The 12,496-nt window shown below is 53.4% G+C and overlaps 1 protein-coding gene across 2 annotated transcripts in view; it reads right to left on the reverse strand.

The window, feature by feature from the left end:
- gtf2f2a (general transcription factor IIF, polypeptide 2a) overlaps positions 1–10,344 on the reverse strand; it is a 206,009-nt gene extending 195,665 nt beyond the window's left edge. Inside the window, exon 1 of one of the 2 annotated variants that reach the window (XM_038802690.1) lies at positions 10,222–10,344. In XM_038802690.1, coding sequence (XP_038658618.1) covers positions 10,222–10,287 — 66 coding nt within the window. In that variant the 5' untranslated portion in view covers positions 10,288–10,344. The remainder of the gene's footprint in view (positions 1–10,221) is intronic. The other variant, XM_038802689.1, reaches the window with a different exon arrangement.
- Positions 10,345–12,496: the final 2,152 nt, after the last annotated feature.

Raw genomic sequence — 12,496 nt, forward strand, 5'->3', positions numbered from 1 at the left:
CCAGGCCTGAGGTGTTCAAGTCAGGTAATCCTGGTCTATACAAGAAATCCAGGTATGACCTCCGCAAAGCCATCAGGGATGCCAAGAGACAAAACTGGACTAAGCTAGAGTCACAGACTAATGACACAGACTCTCATTGTGGCAAGGCTTAAACATCATAACAGGCTACAAAGCAAAGCTGAGTAGAATCTCCAGCAGCAGTGCACCCCTCTCGATAGACTCAATGCATTCTCTGCTCATTTCGAGCAGGAATCCATCACAGTGCTGTCTACTGCCCCAGCAGCCTCGGACACACCCATACCTACCGTCACAGCTTCCGAAGTCAGATCGGCCTTCTTGAAAATGAACCCTTAGTAAGCAATGGGTCTTGACGGAGTCCCTGGTCATGCACTCAGATCCTGCGCGGACCAACTGGTGGGTGTGTTCGTGGACATCTTCAACCTCTCCCTATTTTGTTCCAAGGTTCCCGCCTGTTTCAAAACCACCATCATACCGGTATCAAAGAAGGACCAGACAACATTCCTCAACAACTACCGCCTGGTGGCCTTGACATCTATTATTATGAAGTGCTTCGAGAGGTTGGTCATGAGACATAGCAACTCCATACTCCCAGAATGCCTTGATTCACATAACACCACCAGTCCACAGCAGACGCCATCTCCCTGTCCCTACACCCATCCCTGGAGCATCTCAACAACAAGGACTCCTACATCAGACTCCTATTCATTGACTACAGCTCCGCCTTCAACACCATAATCCCAGCCAAGCTCAAATCATAAAACTCCAAAACCTTGGACTTGGCTCCTCCCCTACAATTGGATCGACTTCCTGACCCAGAGACCACAATCAGTAAGGATAAACAACAACACCTCCTGCCCGATAATCTTTAATACTGGGCCTCAGGCGCAGTGGGTTAGCACTGCGGCCTCAAGCGCCGAGGTCCCAGGTTCGATCCCGGCTCTGGGTCATTGTCCAGGTGGAGTTTGCACATTCTTCCCGTGTTTGCGAGGGTTTCGCCCCCACAACCCAAAGATATGCAGGGTAGGTGGAATGGCCACGATAAATTGCCCCTTAATTGGAAAAAACGAATTGGGTACTCTAAATGTTGTTTTAAATACCGGGGCCCCGCAAGGCTGCGTACTTAGTGGCGTGGTGTAACGACAAGAATCTCTCCTTGAATGTCAGCAAAACTAAGGAGCTGGTCATTGACTTCAGGAAGCAAAGTATCATACAAGCCCCTGTCTGCATCAATGGTGCTGATATGGAGATGGTTGACAGCTTCAAATTCCTAGGTGTGCACATCACTAACAATCTGTCCTGGTCCACCCAAGTCGACGCTGTGACCAAGAAAGCACCTATACTACCTCAGGAAACTAAGGAAATTCAGCATATCCACATTGACTCTTACAAATTTTTACAGATGCACCACAGAAAGCATCCCATCTGACTACTTCATAGCCTGGTGTGGCAAGTGCTCGGCCCAAGACCATAAGAAACTACAGCGAGTCGTGAACACAGCCCAGTCCATCACGCAAAACTGCTTCCCATCCATTCACTGTCTACATCACCCACTGCCTTGGGAAAGCGGGCAGCATAATCAAAGACCCTTCCCATCCAGGTTATTCTATTTTCCAACCTCTTCCATCGGCAGGAAATACAAAGTCTGAGAATGCGCACCAACAGATTCTAAAACAGCTTCTTCCCCGCTGTTACCAGACTCCTGAATGACCCTCTTATGGACTGAACTGATCTCTTCACACATCTTCTCCACTGAGTACTACACTCCGTATGCTTCACCCGATGCCTGTGTATTTACATTGTGCATTTATGAATATCCAATGTTTTTTCATGTATCGAACCACCTGTCTATTTACTATTTGCAGAGCGATACTTTTCACTGTACCTCGGTGCATGTGGCAATAAGTAAATCCAACTACGAAACTGCGTTTATCCTATATCAAGTTTGCTGTGTGGTTATTAATAAAACATTGGACCACACAAAACCCCAGAGGTTTGGGAAATATGCCAATACTAATAGAGGAAAACAAATCAAAACATCTTTCTGTTTACAGATAGGTGATGACAGGAAAAATTAGTGTGGTTTAAATTAACCTCGCTCCTGTCTGTAACATGCGGCAAGTGTGGAGAAAGAGAATTGGAAAAGGAGAAACCCGAGTGAGGTCAGTCTTCGTATTAGATGGGAAAGTTCCTAGGAAACAGCTTCTCTAGAACTTTAAAGTGTTTTTAATAAAAGACCAGGCATTCAGAGACAGCTATCCAACAGATCCAGAAAGAGAAGCTCCCAGTTATAACATAGACTGCACAAATGGCAACAAAAAAAGAATTGCTCTTGTGCACTACAGCAGGGAGCTGTCTGCATGAAAGCATCATCCCATACATTGCAAAATTGTCAGTAGCTGGCCATCTTCCTTAGGGCAGCACGGTAGCACTGTGACTTCACAGCGCCAGGGTCCCAGGTTCGATTCCCTGCTGGGTCACTGTGCGGAGACTACAAATTCTCCCCGTGTCTGCGTGGGTTTCCTCTGGGTGCTCCGGTTTCCTCCCACAGTCCAAAGACGTGCAGGTTAGGTGGATTGGCCATGATAAATTGCCCTTAGTGACCAAAAAAGGTTAGATAGGGTTATTGGGTTACGGGGATAGGGTTTCTCATAAAAGACCAGGCATTCAGAGACAGCTATCCAAGTCAGGATTGTTCTCTTAGTTGGAAGATCGGTTTTCAAAAAAAGAGTACAAGCCAGAGGACGGAACTAGTCACGGTGCCTGAAGGAATCATAAGAGGCATTTAGGAATGGCCATCTGTAGGTCTTGCACCTTAGTTTCAATGTTAGTTTCAGTGCCTGGTCCTGTTTAGGACCTTTAAAAATAAAAGATATATAAAATCAGTGGGCTGGATCGTGTATCCATTCAAAAATTATTTCACTTTTACAGATGGCGGAAGAACCCAGGGATCCTGATTTCTTTTTTTTTTTTAATCACAAAATTAGAAAAGGCTGAATAAAACTGTTAGTTCTGCTGTAAGGTCACACACTTGAAATAGTAACTGTTTCTCTGTCCACAGATGCTGCTGAATATTTCCAGTGTTTTCTGTTTATATTTCAGATATTAGGTGGTTTTACTTTCGCCACATGGAACCAGCTTGTACACTTTCTGGATCCCTTTCAAAAGACTGGTTCTTAAATGGGGCCAAAATCACATCTGATGAAATACAAGTGATTTAAGTTAATATAACATAAGCATGGTCAATGTGGACTGGTTTTGATTGCCTATGGGTGTCGCAAAGTTGCACCGAATTTTTATTTTGTTTTTGGCTCTTCCAGATTAGACGGCTGCTGGGGTGGGTACATTGGAATAGGAATTGTCTGGTCATGGTCCCCCAGCCATTCTAATTATGGGGCAGCTTAACAGACCAGTTGCTTGTTCCAGAAGAATTAGGGTAGTTTTTATTCAACTGAGGAAATTATGGAGCTACATAGGCCTTTGATGTTTTAAATTATGAATATATGGGACAGGAAAAGGTGAAGACATCAAGAACAGGAAGCTGTAGCTACAAGATGAAATGGAAGAGATATTGATCAGTGAGTTGAATAAACATTTGCAGACAGGTGATTGAGGCTGTGGGATAATAATAATCGCTTATTGTCACAAGTAGGCTTCAATAAAGTTGCTGTGAAAAATGTCACTAGTCGCCACATTCCGCCGCCTGTTCGGGGAGGCTGGTACGGGAATTGAACCCACTCTGCTGGGATTGTTCTGCATTATAACCCACTGTGCACAGCAAGGGGAGGTGGGGGATACCTTCACTTATTTTAAAAAAAATTTAGAGTGCTTAATTATTTGTTTCCAATTAAGCGGCAATTTAGTGCGGCCAATACACCTAACCTGCACATCTTTGGGTTATGGAAGGGCAGCACAGTGGCGCAGAGGGTTAGCCCTGCTGCCTCACGGCGCCAAGGTCCCAGGTTCGATCCCAGCTCTGGGACACTGTCCGTGTGGAGTTTGCACATTCTCCCCGTGTTTGCGTGGGTTTCGCCCCCACAACCCAAAAATGTGCAGGGTATGTGGATTGGAAACGCTAAATTGCCCCTTTTTGGAAAAAATGAATTGGGTACTCTAAATTTAAAAAAAAAAATCTTTGGGTTATGGGGGTGAAACCTCAGTGCTCTGAGGCAGCAGTGCTAACCACTGCGTCACCGTGCTACTCTGACACCTTCACTTAGGATGGGGGGGGGCCTTCACAGGGTGGGGGGGGGGGAAACCCCATCACTTATGGGGGGAAACCCCATCACTTATGGGGGGAAACCCCATCACTTATGGGGGGAAACCCCATCACTTATGGGGGGAAACCCCATCACTTATGGGGGGAAACCCCATCACTTATGGGGGGAAACCCCATCACTTATGGGGGGAAACCCCATCACTTATGGGGGGAAACCCCATCACTTATGGGGGGGAAACCCCATCACTTATGGGGGGAAACCCCATCACTTATGGGGGGAAACCCCATCACTTATGGGGGGAAACCCCATCACTTATGGGGGGAAACCCCATCACTTATGGGGGGAAACCCCATCACTTATGGGGGGAAACCCCATCACTTATGGGGGGAAACCCCATCACTTATGGGGGGAAACCCATCAGTTATGGGGGGAAACCCCATCACTTATGGGGGGAAACCCCATCACTTATGGGGGAAACCCCATCACTTATGGGGGGAAACCCCATCACTTATGGGGGAAACCCCATCACTTATGGGGGGAAACCCCATCACTTATGGGGGGAAACCCCATCACTTATGGGGGGAAACCCCATCACTTATGGGGGGAAACCCCATCACTTATGGGGGGAAACCCCATCACTTATGGGGGGGAACCCCATCACTTATGGGGGGGAACCCCATCACTTATGGGGGGAAACCCCATCACTTATGGGGGGAAACCCCATCACTTATGGGGGGAAACCCCATCACTTATGGGGAGAAACCCCATCACTTATGGGGAGAAACCCCATCACTTATGGGGAGAAACCCCATCACTTATGGGGAGAAACCCCATCACTTATGGGGAGAAACCCCATCACTTATGGGGGGAAACCCCATCACTTATGGGGGGAAACCCCATCACTTATGGGGAGAAACCCCATCACTTATGGGGAGAAACCCCATCACTTATGGGGAGAAACCCCATCACTTATGGGGAGAAACCCCATCACTTATGGGGAGAAACCCCATCACTTATGGGGAGAAACCCCATCACTTATGGGGAGAAACCCCATCACTTATGGGGAGAAGCCCCATCACTTATGGGGAGAAATCCCATCACTTATGGGGGAAACCCCATCACTTATGGGGGGGAAATCCCATCACTTATGGGGGGGAAACCCCATTACTTATGGGGGGGAAACCCCATTACTTATGGGGGGGGAGAGAGAATTCCATCACGTATGGGGGGAAAATCCCATCACTTATGGGTGGGAAACCCCATTACTTATATGGGGTGGTGGGTGACCAGAGGTGAGACCCCTTAAAACTGGATAGCCCGGATAACACTAGAATAGTTCTGTGTAAGTTAATTTATTAAGGATTGAGACAAGTCAGAAAATGTATGCCCAGTAATCATTAACCATTAAACATGTTTTTTTTAGGTTATAGCAATATTAAGCATTTACCTCTTGCTAAAAACAGTGGCCACAATGCACGATAGGATTTATGCTGGCTAACATGACCATGTTTTTAAATCAAACAGGATTAGACAGAAACAGTGTGGTTGGCAACAACACGGGCAGTTCAGTCAACAGTTCTTATCAGTGCCCCCAATATCCTGTCTCAGACACTCCATGGTGTAAAGAGGAACCAATTTTATAACAATATAATAATAACCTTTTATTGTCACAAATATGAAGTTACTGTGAAAAGCCCCTCGTCGCCACATTCCGGCACCTCTTCAGGCAAGCTGGGACGGGATTTGAACCCGCTGCTGGCCTTGTCCTGCATCAAACTGTCTAGCCCACTGAGCTAAATCAGCCCAATTAGCACCCTGCCCCGCAATGATCAATGAGGTGGATAGGAACTGACTGCGAAAACTAAGATGGGAATGGAAGAAAAACAACTTTATAACGGCTAAAGTATCCTGGTAGAAAGCAGGTAGCAGGATAGGTTTAATTAGGAGGTATTCATAGTCATTATGTTGCTTACATTAAATTTCACTGGTCAAAATAAAATTGACAGCTCCAAGGATTGGATCAAGTCCAACTGGGCCGCGCTATTGAATTGTGGGAAAACTGTAAATTGGGGCATCTGCACAAGTATACAGCAGAGTGGTTTTGGCATTAATCCAGTTCACTCTCCCACGTACGGGGACAAGCTTGGAAAAATAAAGCCGTCGTAACCAGAGTTGATGTGTCTGCAGGTCTGTATGCTGACCTGAACTATAACTGAGAGGGAGGAACCCCACCTAAAAGCTCAGTCCTTGGGAACGTGCCTACAGCGGAGGGTTCCCTCCATCACTTACCCGGGGGGGGGGGGGGGGGGAGCTGCATCATTTATGGGGAGTGGGGAGGGAGGGGAGAGAGCCCCACACTTATGTGGGGGGGGGGGGGGGGGGGAGAGGGGGAATTGCCCCATCACTTATTGGGGAGGAGGGAGCCCCATCACTTATTGGGGGGGGGGAGCCCCATCGCTTATTGGGGAGGGGGAGCCCCATCACTTATTGGGGAGGGGGAGCCCCATCACTTATTGGGGGGGGGGGGGGGAGAGCCCCATCGCTTATTGGGGAGGGGGAGCCCCATCACTTATTGGGGGGGTAGCCCCATCACTTATTGGAGGGGGGGGGGAAGAGCCCCATCACTTATTGGGGGGGGAGCCCCATCACTTATTGGGGGGGAGCCCCATCACTTATTGGGGGGGAGCCCCATCACTTATTGGGGGGGAGGGGAAGCCCCATCACTTACTGGGGGGGGGGGGAAGCCCCATCACTTATTGGGGGGGGGGGGAAGCCCCATCACTTATTGGGGGGGGAAGCCCCATCACTTATTGGGGGGGGGAAGCCCCATCACTTATTGGGGGGGGGAAGCCCCATCACTTATTGGGGGGGAGGAAGCCCCATCACTTATTGGGGGGGGGGGGGGAAGCCCCATCACTTATTGGGGGGGGGGGGGAAGCCCCATCACTTATTGGGGGGGGGGAAGCCCCATCACTTATTGGGGGGGGGGGAGAAGCCCCATCACTTATTGGGGGGGGTAGCCCCATCACTTATTTGGGGGGGGGGGGGGGGAGAAGCCCCATCACTTATTGGGGGGGGGGGGAAGCCCCATCACTTATTGGGGGGGGGGGGGAGAAGCCCCATCACTTATTGGAGGGGGGGAAGCCCCCACTTATTGGGGGGGGGGGGAGCCCCATCACTTATTGGGGGGGAGGGAGCCCCATCGCTTATTGGGGAGGGGGGAGCCCCATCACGTATTGGGGGGGGAGCCCCATCACGTATTGGGGGGGTAAGCCCCATCACTTATTGGAGGGGGGGGGGGGAAGAGCCCCATCACTTATTGGAGGGGGGGGGGGGAGAGCCCCATCACTTATTGGAGGGGGGGGGAAGAGCCCCATCACTTATTGGGGGGGGGAGCCCCATCACTTATTGGGGGGGGGAGCCCCATCACTTATTGGGGGGAGCCCCATCACTTATTAGGGGGGAGCCCCATCACTTATTGGGGGGGAAGCCCCATCACTTATTGGGGGGGGAAGCCCCATCACTTATTGGGGGGGGAAGCCCCATCACTTATTGGGGGGGGGAAGCCCCATCACTTATTGGGGGGGGGGAAGCCCCATCACTTATTGGGGGGGGGGGGGGAAGCCCCATCACTTATTGGGGGGGGGGGGAAGCCCCATCACTTATTGGGGGGGGGGGGAGAAGCCCCATCACTTATTGGGGGGGGGAAGCCCCATCATTTATTGGGGGGGGAAGCCCCATCACTTATTGGGGGGGGGGGGGAAGACCCATCACTTATTGGGGGGAAGCCCAATCACTTATTGGAGGGGAGCCCCATCACTTATTGGGGGGGGAGCCCCATCACTTATTGGGGGGGGAGCCCCATCACTTATTGGGGGGGGAGCCCCATCACTTACTGGGGGGGAAGCCCCATCATTTACTGGGGGAGGGAGAGCCCCATCACTTACTGGGGGGGGAGGAGGGAGAGCCCCATCACTTAATGGGGGGGGGGGGAGAAAGAGCCCCATCACTCACTGGGGTGGGGGGAGCCCCATCACTTATTGTGTGGGAGCACCATCACTTATTGGGGGGGGGGGGTGGCCCATCACTTATTTGGGGGGAAGGAGCCCCATTACTTATTTGGGGGGAGGGAGCCCCATCACTTATTGGGGGGGGGGGGGAGCCCCATCACTTATTTGGGGGGGGGGGGGGAAGAGCCCCATCACTTATTGGGGGGGGGGGGGGAAGAGCCCCATCACTTATTGGGGGGGGGGGGAGAAGAGCCCCATCACTTATTGGGGGGGGGGAAGAGCCCCATCACTTATTGGGGGGGGGGGGGGGGGAAGAGCCCCATCACTTATTGGGGGGGGGGGGGGGAAGAGCCCCATCACTTATTGGGGGGGGGGGAGCCCCATCACTTATTGGGGGGGGGGGGGTAGCCCCATCACTTATTGGGGGGGGGGGTAGCCCCATCACTTATTGGGGGGGGAAAGAGAGCCCCGTCACTTATTGGGGGGATCACTTATTGGGGGGGGCATCACTTGTTGGGGGGGGGGGGGGGGGGGAGAGCCCCATCACTTATTGGGGGGGAAGCCCCATCACTTATTTTGGGGGGGGGGGGGGGGAAGAGCCCCAACACTTTGGGGGGGGGGGGCGGGAGAAGAGCCCCATCACTTCGGGGGGGGAGGAATAAGCCCCATCACTTGGGGGGGGGGGGGGGGGGGGAGAGGAATAAGCCCCATCACTTGGGTGGGGGGATAAGCCCCATCACTTGGGGGGGGGGGGGGGAGAGCCCCATCACTTGCAGGGGGGAGGGAGCCCCATCACTTGCGGGGGGGGGGGGGGGGGGGAGAGAGCCCCAGCACTTGCAGGGGGGGGGAGCCCCATCACTTGCAGGGGGGGGGGGGAGCCCCATCACTTGCAGGGGGGGGGGGAGCCCCATCACTTGCAGGGGGGGGGAGCCCCATCACTTGCAGGGGGGGGGAGCCCCATCACTTGCAGGGGGGGGGGGAGCCCCATCACTTGCAGGGGGGGGGGGGGGAGCCCCATCACTTGCAGGGGGGGGGGAGCCCCATCACTTGCAGGGGGGGGGGGGAGCCCCATCACTTGCAGGGGGGGGGGGGGGAGCCCCATCAAGGGGGGGGGAGCCCCATCACTAGCAGGGGGGGGGGGGCCATCACTTGCAGGGGGGGGGAGCCCCATCACTTGCAGGGGGGGGGGAGCCCCATCACTTGCAGTGGGGGGGGGGAGCCCCATCACTTGCAGGGGGGGGGGGGGGAGAGTCCCATCACTTGCAGGGGGGGGGGGGGGGGGGGGGGGAGTCCCATCACTTGCAGGGGGGGGGAGCCCCATCACTTGCAGGGGGGGGGGGAGCCCCATCACTTGCAGGGGGGGGGGGGGAGCCCCATCACTTGCAGGGGGGGGGGGAGCCCCATCACTTGCAGGGGGGGGGGGAGAGCCCCATCACTTGCAGGGGGGGGGGGAGCCCCATCACTTGCAGGGGGGGGGAGCCCCATCACTTGCAGGGGGGGGGAGCCCCATCACTTGCAGGGGGGGGGGGGAGCCCCATCACTTGCAGGGGGGGGGAGCCCCATCACTTGCAGGGGGGGGGAGCCCCATCACTTGCAGGGGGGGGGAGCCCCATCACTTGCAGGGGGGGGGGTGGAGAGCCCCATCACTTGCAGGGGGGGGGAGCCCCATCACTTGAAGGGGGGGGACCATTACTTGGGGGGGGGGGCCATCACTTGGGGGGGCGGGCCCCGTCACTTGGGGGGGGGGGAGCCCCATCACTTGCGGGGGGGGGGGGGAGCCCCATCACTTGCGGGGGGGGGGAGCCCCATCACTTGCGGGGGGGGGGGGAGCCAGGGACCCCTTCTTGATTCCCCGTCTCCCCCTCCGCTGCCTTTATGTCCTCATCCCCACATGGCGAACCCTCCATCCCCAGTCTGGAGCAGCTGACACGAGTCCCGGGGTTGCGCGGGGCAACTGGTGCAGGCGGACGCACCTTGACGAGCCAGACGCCGGTGTTGAGCTTGACTCCGGTCAGATCCAGTTCCCCTCTCTCGCTCATCGCCGTTCCGTCACTGGCAGCTCGCGCTGTCCGCCGCCATCTACCCAGCAGCCTCTGCGCCACGGTGGCCGGCTGAGGACCTGGCGCTCCATTAAAATCAACGAGTTTGTCGAAATGTCTTACTACCTGCAACTGAGAGGCAAACAAACATTCAACCACACTATTTCTTAATTATTTATACTTTTAACATTAAAAGTGAGGATGTGTTGAACTAAACGGCTGATTTTAAGCTTTCAAGCTGCCCAGACCTACCACTTCAATAGGTATTGACTGTTTTACTACCCACATAACTGCCCATGTAAATGTTGATGGAATAAGGAATACAACTAAAGCAGAAGGCCCTAAGTTCTGCAATTCCCTCCCTGAACTTTTCCTCTTTCAACATGCTCCTTAAAGCCCTTCTCTTTGACCAAACTTTAGGTCATCTGTCCTGACCCCTTATTTGGCTGGAGTCAGAAATGTGTTTGATTCTTTCTTATTGAGCATCTCGGGACATTTGTTACGTTACTGTGATGAACAGTATTAATAACTGCCGTAAACGGTACCTGACCTTTAATACCTTGCCCATTTAAGATGCTTGGAACCCTGGGGGACTTCGCCTCTGGCTACGCCCCCAGGAAATGGTATATAGGATAAGGCTCCATGTGGTGAGCACACTTGTCTCGGATGCTGTTCAGTTCTCTGTAGATTAAAGCCTTTTGATTACCGACCTCGCTCTCGCGTCGTAATTGAGGGTGCCTCAGTTGCATATGCTTACTACCCAATTGCTGTTTTATCAAATTACTTTTGATCACTCCTGGGTTTTTATTTGTATCCTCATTGCTATGGGGGATTTAGATTCACCACAACATCTGCAACCGTGGTCACATGTACATGTGACAGATTCCATTTCCTGAATGGTATTAGTGAACTGGATGGATATTGAGAAGAATCTGGCAAGCTCAAAAAGCTACCAGATAGTTTTGATTTCAATTTCACAACTTGCCATGGTGGCATTTGAACCACGTTTTCTTTCATGAGATTGTGGCAAAGTGAGTGTGGTGATCCACCACTGTGTAAATATGTGTGTGCCTGTATTAGGGGATGTACAGCAGTACCTGTATTACAGGTTGGTTGGTAGCCCCTGCCGGCTTGCTCCGCCCACAGGGAGCAGAATAAATATTCATGAGTTCTCCTGAGCTGCCATTCTACCAGCTGCAGTCGGAGGATAAACATCTCACGGTAATAAAGCCTCTCTTGTACCGATTTGAGTCTTTGTGTGCAATTGTTAGCGCATCAATTTATTACCGTGAGATTTTCCGCATCATGGACATCAGAATAAAACCCGATCGCTTGCAGCTGGATCCGCAATCGCCAAACGGCAGAAAATACTTTAATCACTGGCTGGCTTGCTTCGAGGCCTACATCACCTCAGCGGACCCTGCACCGTCGGAAGCTCAGAAAATTCAACTCCTCTACTCAAGGTTGAGCTCCAGCACGTTCCCGCTGATACAGGACGTGCCGAACTACACACGCGCCATGGAACTTCTCAAAGAAAATTACGTCCAGTCGACAAACACTCTGTTTGCGAGACATGTACTCGCCACTCGCGTCCAGCAATCGGGTGAGTCGATCGAGGACTTCTGGCGGGCCCTTATCCCTCTAGTACGGGACTGCGAGTTCCAGGCCATCACAGCCACGGAACATTCCAATCTCCTCATGCGAGATGGATTTGTGACGGGGATTGCATCGGTCCCCATCCGGCAACGACTGCTGGAGGGGCCGCACTCGATCTAGCGGCGACAAAGACTTTAGCGCTATCCATGATGGTCGCTTCACGTAACGTACAATCCTTCCCGGCCCGCCGCCCGGCCCACCCATCCTACCCCTCGTGGACCCCGCAACTGACCCCCCCCCCCCCGACTAGGGCCGCTTCCATGCAATATGCCTGCGCTGCTTGCCACACCACGCACCCTGGGGGTCCCTGCTGCTACTTCTGCGGCCAGCAGAAGCACCCCCGCCAGCGCTGCCAGGCCCGCGCTGCGACCTGTAAATCCTGTGGCAAGAAAGGCCACTTTGCAGCGGTTTGTCAGGCCCGCGCAGTTGCCGCTATCAACCCCGACCTCTCCCCCTTTCCTCAGACAATCGCGCAATGGGCGCCGCCGTCCTCTGCTCCCGGGGCCACATGTAACCAGTGGGCACCGCCATCTTCCCCCCCCCCAGGTCGACG

This window comes from Scyliorhinus canicula, chromosome 7 (assembly GCF_902713615.1).
Source record: "Scyliorhinus canicula chromosome 7, sScyCan1.1, whole genome shotgun sequence".
In the NCBI taxonomy this organism is placed as follows: Eukaryota; Metazoa; Chordata; class Chondrichthyes; order Carcharhiniformes; family Scyliorhinidae; genus Scyliorhinus; species Scyliorhinus canicula.